At 43.2% G+C, this 17627-nt stretch overlaps 1 protein-coding gene across 1 annotated transcript; it reads right to left on the bottom strand.

Annotated features, from left to right (window-relative positions):
* Nucleotides 1-11358: 11358 nt before the first annotated feature.
* Nucleotides 11359-17339, bottom strand: LOC140453404 (CCN family member 2-like). Its single transcript, XM_072548037.1, has 5 exons — nucleotides 17133-17339; nucleotides 16304-16526; nucleotides 14560-14811; nucleotides 13796-14007; nucleotides 11359-12684 (listed from the first exon to the last, which is right to left on the bottom strand). Exons 1-5 carry the CDS (start codon nucleotides 17199-17201, stop codon nucleotides 12385-12387), a joined length of 1056 nt encoding a protein of 351 aa, XP_072404138.1. The 5' UTR covers nucleotides 17202-17339; the 3' UTR covers nucleotides 11359-12384.
* Nucleotides 17340-17627: the final 288 nt, after the last annotated feature.

Here is a 17627-nt window from a genome sequence, read left to right as displayed (position 1 = left end):
GGGCATTTTAGCATGGCCAATTCACCTGATATGCACATCTTTGGACTGTGGGAGGAAACTGGAGCACCTGGAAGAAACCCACACAGACACAGGGAGAATGTGCAAACTCCACACAGACAGGCTGGAATCAAACCTGGGACCCTGGTGCTATGAGGCAGCAGTGCTAACCACTGGGCCACCGTGCCACCCATGATGATGCAGACTAGTTTTTCGCACATAGCTGTAAATCCTAGTGGGAGGTGGTAAATGGTCACAAGCACCTTATCAGATGGCAGATGAGACTCAAGACGCTGAATGGCCTACTCCTATAACTGTTGATTTTATAATGATCTCCTCACGCTGCACTCTGTTGCCACCTCCCGCTCAGGTGTGCCCTTGGGTGGCAACTACACCTTGAAGGCCACTTGAGTGAGAGGGATGAGGTGGTGAGGCATTATCCTCGTCCATCTCCAAGGCTGTCTCCTTCTGTGCTTCCCTGTACCAAGTTAAAAATCACACAACACCAGGTTATAGTCCAACAAGTTTATTTGGGAGCACTAACTTTCGGAGCGCTGTTCCTTCCTCAGGTGTCCGCAACCACCTGACAAAGGAGCAGCGCTCTGAAAGCTAGTGCTTCCAAATAAACCTGTTGGACTATAACCTGATGTTGTGTGATTTTTAACTTTGTCCACCCCAGTCCAACACCAGCACCTCCACATCATGGCTCCCCTGTACCAGTTAGTGAGTTTATCACAGGTTTGTTTAGGCTGCCATCTACTGGGTAAACTTTGTTGGTGAGATAAATATTTATTTGTTATTGTATGTCCTTCTTTCAATTTACAAACACACATATGTGAGCATGGGCTGAAAGTAATATCCTCAATTTAGGGTCTTCCATTTATGCTTGATTTCCTCTGACAGTTTCCGGCTGCTTCCTCAGCCCATTCAGCTTGTAGCCAATTCCAAAATCACTGAACAGATGCTGTTATAAGTTAATGGGACAATAGAAAATGGGCACAGCTCCCGACTTTTCAATCCATGTAGATACTATATATCATTAACCAGAGAATACAATCCCTTTGCCAGCAATTCAGTGTGAAGCCAAGGGGTCAGTTAAAGGTTGTGACTGAACTGGTAGGACTGAATGAATATGTTCTGGTGAGGGTTATGTTTGAGCCAGCACTGATGTGACTAAATACAGTCAGAGTGGGAAAAATATTTTCCTAGAACAAAGATAATGTCAATATTGTCCAAAAGGCCATTTAAAAAGTCAAAGCTCTTTTGGGGTTTTCCCTTTATACCGCTTTACCTCCGAAGATGCAGGCAATACAATGATATTCTTAGTGTTTTGCTTGACTGGATGTTTTTATATAAGAATTTAGACTAACATCTGTCTATTCACCTGTGGAGGCATCACAAATATGTTTTGATTGGTTCCTCCCAGCATCAAATGAAACACTATTTGTGAAGCAGCGACAAATATAACCCTGTGAGAGGGAAATTAGGAAAATTTAAGAAAATAACTCACATTAATTAATGCCTACCATAATCTTGAATATCTCAAGCATTGTGCAGCCAATTACGTACGTTTGAAATATAATCACTGCTGTAAAGTATATGTGACAGTCAATTTGTGCACAGGCAGTTCCTATGGTCACAACATAATGACCAAATGATCAGCTTTAATGATGCTTGTTAAGGCACAACCATTGACCAGGAAACCAAGGAAAACCCCTCTCTCCTTCTTTAAAACGGTGCTGTGGGACCTGTGTCCATCTGATAAGGCAGGCAGGGCTTTGGTTTGTGCTTCATCCAAAGAATGGCACATCTGAAAGTGGAATATTCCTTCAGCAATGCCCTGGAGTGTCAGTCTAGATTTTGTAATTAAGATGATAGAGTGGCCTGTAACTCTAGAAGTCTTCAGATTCTGGAGCTGTTGAGCCAAAAGTACATTAGTAACACCAGATTTCAGATGCAATAACATCCTTGCAATGGGACAAAGGATGATTATTTTCTGCTGTTTAATTGACATGATATTAAAGTTTATTTAAAAATGCAACTTTATTCTGTAAATTGAGACTGATTACTAAACTTAGTGATCTTGGATGAAGCCCCACTCTGCAACTGGATCCTTGGTTTCCTGACCCACAGACCACAATCAGTGAAGATTGGGGACAATATTTCATCCTCACTAATGCTAACACTGGAACCCCCACAGGGGTGCGTACTCCGCCCCCTACTGTACTCACTGTATACCCATGACTGCGTCGCCAAATACCAGACTAATGCCATTTACAAGTTCGCTGATGACACCACCATACTTGGTCGAATCTCTGATGGCGACGCAACAGATTACAGATGGGAGGTGGAAGACCTGGAAAAATGGTGCACTGAGAACAAACCAGCTCTCAATGTTGGTAAAATCAAGGAACTTGTTATTGACTTTAGGTGGGATGTTACTCATGCCCCCCTACACATTAACAGCACAGAAGTAGAACGAGTAGAGAGTGTCAAGCTCCTGGGAGTGGTCATCTACAACAAGCTTTCTTGGACTCTTCAGGTGGACGCACTGGTTACAAAGGCCCAGCAACATCTCTTCTTCCTCAGGCAACTGAGGAAATTTGGCATGATGGTGAATACCCTTACCAACTTTTATAGGTGCGCCATTGAGAGCATTCTGTCTGGATGTATCACTACCTGATATGGCAACTGTACCATTCAAGATCGGAGACAGTTACAGAGAGTGGTGAACTCGGCCCGGACAATCACAAAAGCCAACCTCCCATCTATAGAATCCATCTACCAGGCCCGCTGTCAAGGAAAGGCTGCCAGTATTCTGAAAGATCCATCCCACCCTGTTCTTCTACAACCTCCACCATTGGGGAGAAGGTACAGAAGCCTGAACACATGCACCAACCAGTTTCAAACCAGTTTCTACCCACCTGTTGTTACAATACTCTCAAACTCTTAACATTTGCCTGTACGTGTGTTTTTGTTTTAGTCGCTGCTTACTTATTATTTACTTATCTATGCTACTTAACTATGTGATCTGTCTGTATTGCTCGCAAGACAAAGCTTTTCACTGTGCCTCGGTACACGTGACAACAAATTCAATTCAATTCAATTCATAAAGCAGTGCACCTGTACAGTGCTACATTAAAGGGAAAGGATCTAATATTTAATGTTTTTCACTGAAGAGAGTCAAAAAAGAATAGGAACAAAAGGAGGCCAGTCAGCTACTTGAGACCATTCCAACATTTAATTAAATCAGGGATGGTTACACCTTTTTGACGGGAAAGCCACAACTTTGTACAGAATTAGTATGTGAAGAGGAGGAACGGCTATAAACACTCAAGCAATGAGCAATAGTAAAAAAGATAAATGTTGATACAAATAAACGGTAAAGCATTATTAATTACACCAACATAACAAGGTATATACACTAAAAAGCACGAACCCTCTTTTACATGCCTTTGTGGTTTAATGTAAGTGATGTGTTGGTCAATCTTCTACAATAATATTAAAGTTGAGTGTCACGACACCAGCATCTTGTCTTCTAAGTGTCTTGATTACTTTAGTCTCAACAGAGAGGACCCATTTCACCATTTCACACCTTAATATACACCCATTTTATATTTTCTCTTTTACCCCAATTAGAAACTCCTTTGTCTTTTGCCCTGGGCCTCCACACTGTCTGTTCCACTCACTTTTCATCACGTGTGGAAAGTATAAAAGCAATCATTTTCAAACTCTTTAAAGGTCTGAAGAATAGTCATATCAGACTTGGAATCTGTTTCTCTCTCCACAGATGCTGCCTGGGATGCTGAATACTTCCCATCATTTTCTGTTTTATTTCCAATTTCCATTATCTATAATATTTGGCTCTTCTCGTGCCTGGAGAAATGCTACTTTACTGTGATTTACTGTATTGTAGGAACCATCAAGGGAAGAAAGGTAAAGATAAAAGAAAGACTATGTAAGTACAAAGACATCTCAGAAGCTGTTATCATTTCTTATAGGGAGAACAGTGACCTCTACCTCTCACTATTTCTCATTTCTAGAATAGCACTTTAATAACCTGAGAGTGTCTGTAACTGTTTTGCATCAGTTAAGAAAAACATTTCTCACTTTCAGTTCTCTCAAAACACAAAACATTAACCTAAAACCACACAACCTTCATTATCTACTCCATTCATCAACTTCCTCTAAAAACCAACCTTTTAATTGCACCTCTGGCAATAACAGGAGATGCTTTCTCAACTCCAAATTTTGGAAATCAATAAACAAATGATCGCTGAGATGCCAATCTCAAAATGGTAAACTGTGATTGCAATAGAAACCTTTACGGCAGCTTGTAGCAACAATTATTCATGTATTTATTTTCTTTAAACTTGCATAGGATGCCCTTATTATTAACAAGATCAGCATTTATTGTCCATCTCTTAGATGGACAAGTTGAGCAGCTTGCTAGGCCATTTTGGAACACACTTAAGAGTCAACCATGTTGCTGTGGGTCTAGAGTCACATGTAATCCAGACTGGGTGAGAACAGCAGATTTCCCTCCCTAAAGGACATAATGAATTAATTATATCTTTATGAAAATTGACAGTGGTCTTACGCTTACCATCAATGGGATTAGCTTCATATTCCAGGTTTATTTATTGAAATTAACTTCTCTCTGCAGCAAGGGTAGAATTCAAACCTATGTCCCCAGAATGTTAGCCTCAGCCTCTGGATTATTAGCCCAGTGGCATTATCACCACATATGCCCCAGACCCTTGGCAATCAATGAAATTGTAGATCAATCTTTGCTGTGTCGACAAACCTGCTTTCTTCTGGATTTTTTGCCAGTTGTATATGTCTGTGTCCTTATAGTTACTGACTTAGTGCCACATGAAACAGTTTCTCCTTATTTAACGAAACAATGTCCCTCATAATTTTGAACACCTTTTTTAAACCAACCCTTAACTTTCTCTGCTGTAACAAGAATAACCCCAGCCTCTCTGTTCTCCCCAATTAACTGAAGTTCCTCATCCCTGGATGGAGGTTTGCTCGCTGAGCTGGAAGGTTCATTTTCAGATGTTTTGTCACTCTACTAGGTAACATTTTCAGTTGTCCCTGGGTGAAGCACTGCTGATGATTCCTACTTTCTATTTATATGTTTGGGTTTCTTTGGGTTGGTGATGTCATTTCCTGTGTTGGTGGCATTTTCCCACAGGAAATGACATCCAGAACCTCAACCTGAGCTACAAATCTTCTCAAAATGCACTTCCTCATCCCTGGTTACATTATAAACACAGCCTTTGGAATTTATAAAATAATTAGTTGATAGGACATATAGATAGGTGGAAGATTTTAAAATAGATTATGTATACACACACATTTTATATATATAATATTAATAATGTTAACATTAATAATGTCCTAATACTAAGAGGATGTTGCCCCTCTTGGAGATTCTAGGACCAGAGAGCATCATCGGAGCATAAAGGGGTACCAGTTTAAAACTGGGGATTAAGAGGAATTTCTTCCCTTCAAGCATCTCCTTTTGGAACTCATAACTCAGAGAGCAGTGGGGCTAATGTCCCTGACTATATATTTTAGGTTGAGATAAATAGATTCTTGATTAGTCAGGAAATTTGGGGTTTAAGGGGAAAGGGTGGTAGAGTGAAGTTGGGGAATGTTGAATCTGCCATGATCAGGGTCATGCTTGTATACAGACTGGAGGTGTTCTGCTAGGTGATCACCCGGTCTGTGTTTGACGTTGGTGGTTGAGGAATGGACTAGGGAGTCCCGGACAGAACAATCCCGAAGAAATATAGACAGGAGGAGTGAGGGGGAGATGTATTTGGTGGTGGCGTTTTAGTGGAGTTGTCTGAAATGGCAGGGGATGATCCTTTGAATGCGGCGGCTGGTGGGATGAGAAGTGAAGACAAGGGGGACACGATCACACTGTTGTGAGTGATGGGGAGGGGGAAGGGTGGAAGCATGGGTGATAAGTCAGAAGGTTGAGGGTCCTGTCAATCAAAGTGGGCAGGAAACAATGCCTGCCCAACATGAATTAGCACTTTCGGTGAACAAAACTATGCATGAGTTGTATTGACTTGACCTTTTCTGGAAGTATTAAACTTAAGTGAAAAATAAGTTGATATTTTGAAATTGCAGTGTATATACTTACAAAATTAGGATAAGTGCTTTCATTGCTTCTCCACATTGCTTACCTCCTCAAACACTCTGCCTCTAAGTTCCAGTAGCTTACCCAAAGTAGACATTAGTCTAATAGGTCGACATTCTCCTAGTTTATCTCTTTGATCCTTGTTAGATAGAAATAGTTGTTTAATAATACAGAACTTAAGTATTGATGAAAAGAGACATTTTATTGAAGCTTTGCATCATGCTCAGTACACTTTGTATGAAAATAAATTCGGGGGAAAACTGACATTTATAACGTATAAGAGAGTGCTGATTGGTTGGCAAGTGGACTGTGATTGGTACAGGTGTTGCCATGGAGAATATGTCCATTAATGCTGATTGACAGTTAACAGTTTTGTTTCCTCTCATGCAGTACAGATGTTGGCTTATCTCTTGAGCTGGGAATCTTGCAAAAAATGAGTGCAGGATAAATAGCTTTGACAAATTGTGTAGTTATTTTTAACAAAGCTTGAGCAGAAATCGTAATTTCTATTAAATTAACTAATCATCACAAGTGTGTGGGATACTTTGTTCACATAATTGTACTTTACATAGATCTGGTGGGAAAATCTGAAGCCAGGCACAACCCCATCAATGCTTTGTGCAGTATATTTATGCAGTATTAAGCTCAAGCTCCATCAGGCTGTCCCATATTTACAACATTCGCACCCTCTCTGGCTGTCAGAGAGCTGTGTGCTTTTGTGAATAAAGCATTAGCACAGCTCTCATGGAATGATACAATACGGGAGGCCATTCAGCTCATCAAGCCTGAGCCAACATTCTTCCGACAGTGCGAAATGTAAATTCTTTGCAGTCTAAATTGCTTAATTCAGATTAGCAGGGTTAAGGATCTCTCTGAGCACCCAGGGTAATTTACACTCCATACATTGTCGGACTGTGCACTGCAGGGAGTCTCACATGGCTCTTTTCGGTCAGTTGGACCCTCAGCCTGGATTATTATTGCAAAGGGAAAATGCTTTCTTCTCATCAGCAACATATTTTGCAAACATCAGACCTTTGTTAGCTGTTTAACATATTTAAACATTTTAATTGCCTATTATGGCCATTTAAAAATAGCTCCCATTAATTGAATAGTGGAACAAATATCCATATTAAAGAATATTCCACTGTAAAAATGGTATGTTTTGCACCAAATAAACTGTAACATATGACATTTTCTCCACCAACACAAAATTGTCACAGTACAGGAGGCAGCCATTTAACCAATTATGTCTACAATGTCTCTCCGAATGAGCAACATGACTGAGTGCCATTGTCCTGCCCTTTCCTCATAACCTGGCACATTATTTGTATTTAGATAATCATCTAATATCCTCTTGAATACCTTGACTGAACCTGCCTTCATCACACTTCCAGGCATTGCATTCCAAAGCCAAATCACTCATTTCTTAGAAAGGTTGCATGAATACTTTTTTTCAAAATCACTTGGAGTCTATGCACTCTCAGTCCTGATCTATTTACACATTGTAAGAGTTTCTCCTGGTCTACCTTATTCAGATTTCTCAGTAACTTATCTCAGTGTGGAGCATTGCTGTATGTAAATTGGCAGCCATATTTTGACAGTTACCATGATGACTATATATTGGCTTTGAAACATCCTTGGCCATAAAACAATCATGCAAATGTAACCTTTTTCAGCAACTGGATCAAGTCTTAATTGTCAAGCTCTTCTGGATTGGAAATTGTGATGCTGTTCCAATAAAAGATCTCCATTCGCTTTGATCACCATCGTGTTCCTTTAAGGATTTCGGAATTATAACTGCTCCTTAAGGACCCGGTGCAAGCCTTAATCATGACCCTAAATTATTCATGAGCTGGACTGGTGGATGAAATATGAATTGTCCCTTTAAGAACTTGGATGAGCATAAATTGTAGCACTGCTCTCAAAATTTAGCGGCACATCTTGAGACAATCCTTATTATGTTGCTGCTGGTGAGGACTTCAATAGATATTATGTCAAAGTACAGTTCCTGAATCAAGACTGCTAGGATTCTACTGATTACAGCTGTCTCGTTAGAGTATAATCATTGGTAACCACTCCATTTCTCATCCTCTACTTAATTCATATTCCTGTTTCCGTCACCATACAAATAGCGTTTATAGGAGAAAGTGAGGACTGCAGATGCTGGAGATCAGAGCTGAAAATGTGTTGCTGGAAAAACGCAGCAGGTTAGGTAGCATCCAAGGAACAGGAGAATCGATGTTTTGAGCATGAGCCCTTCTTCAGGAATGAGGAAAGTGTGCCAAGCAGACTAAGATAAAAGGTAGGGAGGAGGGACTTGGGGGAGGGGCGTTGGGAATGCGATAGATCGAAGGAGGTTAAGGTGAGGGTGATAGGCCGGAGTGGGGGTGGGGACAGAGAGATCAGGAAGAAGATTGCAAGTTAGGAAGGTGATGCTGAGTTCGAGGGTTGGGACTGAGACAAGATGGGGGGAGGGGAAATGAGGAAACTGGAGAAATCTGAGTTCATCCCTTGTGGTTGGAGGGTTCCTAGGCGGAAGATGAGGCGCTCTTACTCCAGCCGTCATGTTGCTATGGTCTGGCGATGGAGGAGTCCAAGGACCTGCATGTCCTTGATGGAATGGGAGGGGGAATTGAAGTGTTGAGCCACAGGGTGGTTGGGTTGGTTGGTCTGGGTGTCCCAGAGGTGTTTTCTGAAACGTTCTGCAAGTAGGCGGCCTGTCTCCCCAATATAGAGGAGGCCACATCGGGTGCAGCGGATGCAGTAAATGATGTGTGTGGAGGTGCAGATGAATTTGTGGTGGATATGGAAGGATCCCTTGGGGCCTTGGAGGGAAGTAAGGGGGGAGGTGTCGGTGCAGGTTTTGCATTTCTTGCAGTTGCAGGGGAAGGTGCCGGGGGTGGAGGTTGGGTTGGTGGAGGGTGTGGACCTGATGAGGGAGTCACGGAGGGAGTGGTCTTTTTGGAACGCTGATAGGGGAGGGGAGGGAAATATATCCCTGGTGGCGGGGTCTGTTTGGAGATGGCGGAAATGACGACGGATGATACGATGTATATGGAGGTTGGTGGGGTGGAAGGTGAGGACCAGTGGGATTCTATCCTTGTGGCGATTGGAGGGGCGGGGCTCAAGGGCGGAGGAGCGGGAAGTGGAGGAGATGCGGTGGAGAGCATCGTCGATCACGTCTGAGGGAAAATTGCAGTCTTTGAAGTAGGAGGCCATCTGGGTTGTTCGGTATTGGAACCGGTTCTCCTGGGAGCTGATGCAGTGGAGACAAAGGAATTGGGAATATGGGATGGTGTTTTTACAGGGGGCAGGGTGGGAGGAGGTGTAGTCTAGGTAGCTGTGGAAGTCGGTTGGTTTATAGTAAATGCCCGTATTGATTTGGTCGCCCAAGATAGAAATGGAGAGGTCTAGGAAGGGGAGGGAGGAATCTGAGACAGTCCAGGTAAATTTGAGGTCGGGGTGGAAAGTGTTGGTAAAGTGGATGAACTGTTCAACCTCCTTGTGGGAGGCAGCGCCGATACAGTCATTGATGTAGCAGAGGAAAAGATGGGCGGTGGTGCCAGTGTAGCTGCGGAAGATGGACTGTTCCACATATCCTATGAAGAGGCAGGCATAGCTGGGGCCCATGTGGGTGCCCATGGCTACGTCTTTGGTTTGGAGGAAGTGGGAGGATTGGAAAGAGAAGTTGTTCAGAGTGAGGACAGTTCAGTCAGTCGAAGGAGGGTGTCAGTGGAAGGGTACTGGTTGGGTCGGCAGGAAAGGAAGAAGCAGAGGGCTTTGAGTCCTTCGTGATGGGGGATGGAGGTGTACAGGGACTGGATGTCCATGGTGAAGATAAGGCATTGGGGACTGGGGAAGTGAAAATCATGGAGGAGGTGGAGGGCGTGGGTGGTGTCCCGAACGTAGGTGGGGAGTTCTTGGACTAAGGGGAACAGGACCATGTCGAGGTATGCAGAGATGAGTTCGGTGGGGCAGGAGCAGGCTGAGACAATGGGTCAGCCTTGGTAGTCAGGTTTGTGGATTTTGGGCAGGAGGTAGAAACAGGCAGTGTGGGGATGTGGGACTATGAGGTTGGAGGCGGTGGATGGGAGATCCCCTGAGTTGATGAGGTTATGGATGGTCTGGGAGATGACGGTTTGGTGATGGGAGGTGGGGTCATGGTCAAGGGGGCAGTAGGAGGAGGTGTCCGCGAGCTGGCATTTAGCCTCAGCGGTGTAAAGGTCGGTGCGCCAAACTACTACCGTACCTCCCTTGTCTGCCGGTTTGATGGTGAGGTTGGGGTTGGAGCGGAGGGAGTGGAGGGCTGCACGCTGCGAGGGTGAGAGGTTGGAGTGGGTGAGAGGGGTGGACAAGTTGAGGCGGTTAATGTCGCGGCGGCAGTTGGCTATGAAGAGATCGAGGGCGGGTAAGAGGCCAGCACGGGGTGTCCAGGTGGATGGGGTGTGTTGGAGGCAGGAGAAGGGGTCATCAGAGGGTGTGCGAGAGTCTTGGTTGAAGAAGTAGACGCGGAGGCGAAGGCAGCGGAAGAAATGCTCGATGTCTCGTTGCGTGTTGAATTCGTTAATCCAGGAGCGTAGGGGGAAGAAGGTGAGTCCTCTGCTGAGGACTGATCTTTCATCCTCAGAGAGGGGTAATTCTGGAGGGATGGTGAAAATACGCCAGGGCTGGGAGCTAGGACCTGAACCTGGTGTGGGGCTGGAGCTGGGAGAGGGGGCGGGGTTAGGCGTGGGGGCGGGATTAGGCGTGGGGGCGGGAATCGGGGCGGGGACGGAGATCGGAGCGGGGGTGGGGTTCGGCTTGGGAACGGAGATCAGCGTGAGGGCGGGGTTAGATGTGGTGATGGAGTCGGCGTGGGGCGGGGTTAGGTGTGGGGGCGGGGTTAAGCGTGGTGACGGTGTTGGCGGGGGCGGGGCTAGGCGTGGGGGCGGAGACGCATGTGGTGTGGTCGTTGTGCAGGTGTGTGATGGCACTGGAGGCGGAAGTGGCTGTGGCGACGGCAGAAATGGTGTTGTTCCTGGTATATTTATACTTGATGTTTGGCAGAAGGGTCAATATATGGCAAAATACTGTCATGAACATAATACAGACTCTTCCCCCCCCCACACACTCCTTTCTTACCCACTTGTAAAGAAAATGGATCCAAAATAAAAGCAGACCATTTATATAAAAAATAGATTTTTTTAATTCTAAAAGTACAAATATTTACTTCCTTGCCAACCTCACAGAAGCATCTTCTCTAAAAATACAGCTACAATAAAAAAAGTAAGTGATAATATATTATATAAAACTGTACACTTGCATTTACAATATTTACACCAGTCATATGATGATGACATGGCAATGTTAAAATAATGCTCTCTTGCATTGATATTTTGGAATTCATGTGAGACAGTATCGATCAAATAGTATCTGGGCTGGGTCACAATTCAAAAGGTTTAGAGTTGAAACAGATTCAGAGAGAAGTTCTTAGCTACAGCTCCCTCTGGAACACTAATGCATTACTAATAAAACGCATTAAATTGTGAGGTGATTGGCACTGAAGTCAGCACTCTTTAATTTTATGAATGTGTACCATCAGCAGGGAGATGAGCCACATTTGCTAGCTGCATGTAATGGACAATCATAGGAAACACCTCTATGATTTTCCATTGCCTAATGCAATAACTCATCCATAGCTTTGTAGAATTAATCCCTCAGTTTCAGTGAACTGTTCATTCATTAATAAGGCTTGTTACATGAACCCAGATACTATGCTTGGCAGCATTAGCATGCCAATACTCAGGTCAGTATGACTTTTTTTTTGTCCTGTAGTTCTATCACAGTTTAGGTCACGCAATTTGTGTGAAAATAATTGTTAGCCTTAAAAAAAATAAACTCTGCCATTATCAATTACAATTTCAGCATGAAACTGCAATTTGTGTTCCTATACTCCAAAAATGTATCACTGCAAATTCACGGCTTTGGAAGAGAGCAATTCAAAAACAATTTGGACCAATGCTATTGGGTGAATCTTCAAAACAAAATTTGCTTTTAGCAAGACTGCATTTTCAAACATTTGATTGTCAGAAAGGGATAATATTCAAAACAAGGTATTTATGGATATATGCTCGTTTATAATCCACCTTTCTTGAAAACAAAAGTATTCTAAATCACTGCAGATATCAAATGAATCTAAAGACAGTTATACTGTACTGTTACAGCTCGTCAACAGTTAGAAGCTTCTGCTTTTATGCAGCATAGTCACCAATCATTCTCCTGTAATATGTTGCCATAAAAATGTCATTGTCAGAGGGACAATCATAGTGACAGGAACAGGTCTTGATAAACATCATCTTCTTTTTGATAAGATCTCCCTCTGGACATTTGAATTCCACATGTAGGGTGCTGGTGGAGTGAGGAGTGCAGCATCTCCCATCAGTGCAGACTCCACAGAACTTGGGGCGATAAGATTTCGTGCTTGTACAACCAGAAAACTCAAATTTCATTGACTTGATTGGTCTTGGAGTGCGGACACACTTTTTACCTTGCTGCAAAAAGAGGAGGAAACAACAAAAAAAATTAGAAACAGTCAAGAGGCACTTTATGAGGCAAGCACTATGGGCATCAACTCGAATAACAATTTGGACCAAGTTCCATTTACAAAAGGTTTTTAAAAATTTAATATTGCCATATCTATGTCATAAGATATATGATTTCCCTCTCACTTCTGAAAGTACTGACCCTTGCTGGTGAATGAGCTCCACAGCCACCCCCAAGTACTTCATCTGAAATGACTTGCTCTTCAATGACCTGAAGCCCTAGCACATATTGTCACTCCCCCAGCCTGGGAGCACCAAGATCAAAACCAGAGTCAATATGTCAAGTCCAGTAACCCTTCTTCAGAGAAGAGGTCCCTTTAAACATTGATTGGACCTGAAACGTTGACTGTTTCTTCTCTGTAGGTGCCGCCAGACCTGATAAGTTTTCCCAGCAATTTGTTGTTTCCACATCCCCAGTTCTTTGGTTTTATTATCTTCCATTTATCTGGCTGAGGCAAATTTATTACATCACAGTAGGAGATGTTAGGACTCTGCTATCAACATATTTTGTAGGGGGCATGAGGTTTGGTTGGAAAGCACTCTGGTGAAAACTAAAGTGGTCAATCTAAGACAGGGAATAAAATCACATCTAAGCAACTAACAATTTCCTCCTCAGTTTTGTATTCAATTGTAGCACTACCACTACATTTCCACAGGAGATCAGATAATTCAGCACAAGGTTTATCAGCCAAAAATAGCATGACCAATATGGGGCAAAAGTGGGCACTTTGGGATAATGTTGCTAATCAGCATTGATTTCACTGAATGAGGTAACAGGTTCAAGGGTAAAACAGTGAATAGCCTACCCCTAGGTTTTGCACAGAGCAGGAAGATACTTGGAACTTTGCAGGTTCACATGACTTAGTGCCATATTAGGCAGTAATTTTGAGTGAGAGGAGAATTAAAACAAACTATAAACCTTCATGTAAAATTGTATTAGTATTTAGATGGATTATTGCACAGGTTTCAAAAGAAACCAACAATTAAAATACCAACATAAAGCAGAGGGTTTTCCTCTATGATAGACTGTTAAACTGACATATTGTGAGGAGTTTAATACCTTGATACTTTTCTCGAGATTGGCACCACAGGGCCGGACCATACACAGTCTGCTCTGCTTCTCCAAGCGGCATTTCCTATTGTCATTAGTTACTCTGGTGGAAAGCCCCATTCCACATGACCTTGAGCACGCACTCCAGTCCGTGGTTTGGACAATACAATTGTCACGGACCTGACTTGAATCAGGGCCAAAAATAGCTTCTTGCCTATAAACTGAAAAATTTTAAAAAAATTAAAGAGGCAGGGAAACTCCCGGATTTCAATACCTTATAAAGTCTTAATAGTGATTTAACAGATTCCCTTTCATTAAGTGACTGTAATGAGTGGCATAATTATCACCATTAATCTCAGCAAGTGATTTGGATGTGCAGGTGTTGGACTGGGGTGGACAAATTTAAAAATCACACAACACAAGGTTATAATCCAACAGGTTTATTTGGAAGCACTAGCTTTCAAACCACTGCTCCTTCATCAGGTGGTTGTGTTGCACTCCGAAAGTTGCTTCCAAATAAATCTGTTGGACTATAATCTAGTGTTGTATAATTTTTAACTTACTCTCAGCAAAGCACATTCCAATAGATGGTTTGCTCATCAATGCTACTCCAGTCTTTGACCCCCCCACTTCTGTTGAGTTTGTTAAATATTTAGCTGTGAATATTATTAGGAGCTACATCTCCACAACAAAGGCTGTCAGTGAAGGAGTTCAGCTGGTGAATGATTGCTGGAGAAAGTGAGAACTGAGTTCCACGAAGGATTAATCCTTACCTGCCATGGCAGCATTGAAGACTGAGTGATCCCGAGGTTTGTCGCAAACCCACTCTTCACAGCATTTTCCAGGGATCTTCACTCGTCTGGGTGCTGGACAATCTGGGCTTGGCAGACGCATGTCATCCATACAGAAAGGGACACAGCCGATTGCTCCATCCATGCAAGTGCACTGATACTTACAACTGGGCTGAAATGTCTCTCCATTCCTGTAGATCACTCCTCCCAGATCACAGGTAGCTCCCTCCCTCGCTAAAAGACAGAAAAACTGGGATTTAGACAAAAAAAAGAATAAACAAAAGCAGGAACTACTGGAGAAAATCAGCAGGTCTGGCAGCAATTGTGGTGAGAGAAGTAGTTAATGTTTTGAATCAGGTGACCCTTAAAAATAGCTCTAGCATTTAAAATTCCATTGAAACAAAAAGTTCAGACTTAATATTCACTCTTTCCTTTTAAGCTGCTTGTCTTGAAGAAGGTTCCCAGCATTTTATGGTTTATTACACTTAACCCTGTCAGGGTCCATTGCCAAATCAATAATTGGCTTCTTGCAAGAGCAAGGATGATGTGAAATATTTACACTCTTGCTCTCAACAGATTCTATGCAAAACCTGTCACATTCAGGAGGTTCACATGCATTTCAGTGATACAAGCAGGTAATCCATATATTTTTCAATCAATCTGCTCAGAGATATTATTATACAGAAGCAGGTGGGACTTGTACCCTGGGCCTCTTGGTCCAGAGGTAGGGACACTGCTCCTGCACCACAACAGCACCCCCCAGCAGGCAATCCAAGCTAACACTGCAGTAATGTAATGAGCAAGAGTTGCGCTGTGAGGAGCATTGACTATCCGCTGAGTGGATAAACAGAGGCTCCATCCACCCTTAGGTAGAAAAGAATGATCACACATGTAAGGGTGGGAGAGTTCTCCCCAATGTTAACATAGAACAGAGAACAGTACAGGCCCTTTGGCTCTCGATGTTTTGTCCTTGCCAATATATCCCTCACCAACCATTAATTTGAAAAAAGATGCTGAAAGTCTGAAGTATGAAGAGAAAAACAGTTTGAAAGAAGAGTCATATATCGGACTCGAAACACAAACGGTTTCTCTCTGCACAGATGTTGACTGACCTGCTGTGTTTCTCCAACAAACGGAATGCCAGAGAAACTCAGTGGGTCGGAGAAACAGAGTTAAATCTTCCAGGTATTCTGAAGGAGGGTCACTGGACCCAAAATGCTGATTCTGTTTCTCTGTGGAGTTGCTGCTAGACCTGCTGAGTTTCTCAGCCCTTTGTAATCTTTCATGTCTATGGCTCTTCAGCAAAAATGGAGACAGTAGCCTTTCTCTATAAGTGCTGTCAGACCTGCTGAGTAATCCTAGCATTAGGGTCATAGAGTCAGAAAAAGCAAACTGCCTACAGCACAGAAATAACAGACCATTTGGCCCATTGAATCTGCACCAGTCAAAAACAACCACTTAACCATTCTAATCCCACATCTCATTCCATGATGCAATGTTATAGTTACATTTGCTTGTCTATTATTGAATTGCTGTTTTGGAGGGTTGCTCTCTGGGCAAATTGGATCCTGTGTCTACATTACAAAAGTGATTACAATTCAGAAACATCTAGGAATCTGAGCAAGTAAAAGACACTGTTTAAAGACCAACCACTTCTTTCTCATGGGAAGAGGTAAGCAATGAGCTATTTCCTTTTGGCTTGTTGTCAGGTTCAGCAGTAGCTTACCCATGCAGATGCCAGTTTGTTCGCTGGAGAGAGTGGGCCCGCTGCAGTACAGCCCCTTGTGTTGGTCGCAGGGCTGCGTGGAGTCACACACATCACCCAGTTGCCTGGCGCAGACCTTACAGCAGCCACAGCCATCAGTCAGCAGACTCACCCCGGCAGGGCAGCTCGGTGGACCCGGGGGACAACGGCAAGGATACACGCAGTCCTCAGCCCCCACTCCGGCCTAAACGGGAGAGAAACAAAACAAAAATATACACACATTTAATTAAAAATAGGATGGTGCCAGCGAAGGACTGAAATAAAGTTTACATCTTCAACTCCCATCCATTCAAATAGACACACAAATTATTGGAAACAGAAACCTATTGGTACAAAATGAGAAAATATGAAACATAATGACGCTTTAAAGGAAGCGCTCAGCCTTCTCTGTATTTAATATTTTTTTGTTATTTGTTTGATTTTTGTAATAACTGCCCCATCCAAAATTTTACAACGCATGAAACAATATCCGCTCTTTAAGGTAGTTAGATGCACAGTTCAACGGAGAACAAGAGTCAGAGGCGACTTGTTTGACAGACCACCTCACCCCCCAAAACAGCAGCGATTACGATACGGTGGTTAAAAATCTGAGGAGTTTCAGCCCACTTTAACGCAACACCCAGAAATCTACTGCCGAATACAGGCGGTGATACAGCGGGAGTTTGTGGAGGTCTGTATCGCCCTCCACAATGTCCGAAATGTGTAAGCTGCTTCCCCCCATAGCCGATCAGCCGGTTAGTGAGCGGGCGCCTGCGGGGCTGCGCTGACACTGGAAGGAAACTGAACCTACCCAATACCAAGAGAGGACAAGAAGCAACGCCAGACACCGGCAGAAGGTCAATTCCATTTCACCAGACATTGTCTTTTCCCCCTGACAAGAAACCTAATGCCTTTTTTAATGATTTAATGCGCCGGTTTGCTGCAGCTAACAGACCAGTTTCCTGATTTCTTCAGCACTGACCGAATGAATTTCAGTCCAGCTCTGCGGCAACTCAGCGCCAACCGCGTCTCTTTAAGTAGCCGCTCAGAGGGCGGGTCACCATCGCCTCAACAACATCCCCGAGCGGCCAAAATGTGGCCACATTCCTGACGGATGTTTCCAATTCCTCGTATCCAAAAAGTGGTTTCAGATGAAGCCGCCAGCCGAGAAGAAATTACCTGAAATATTTGTGGTTTTTGTTCAAAAGGAGGGACCCACTTCAACACAATATTTCCTTCACACCTCGCCTTTCAAAACCGACAACACAGCAGTGATTTTCCACTTTTTTTCAACAAAAAAGGAAAC

This window comes from Chiloscyllium punctatum, chromosome 27, assembly GCF_047496795.1.
Source record: "Chiloscyllium punctatum isolate Juve2018m chromosome 27, sChiPun1.3, whole genome shotgun sequence".
NCBI classification, from domain to species: domain Eukaryota; kingdom Metazoa; phylum Chordata; class Chondrichthyes; order Orectolobiformes; family Hemiscylliidae; genus Chiloscyllium; species Chiloscyllium punctatum.
This window is presented reverse-complemented; position numbering and strand designations above follow the sequence as displayed.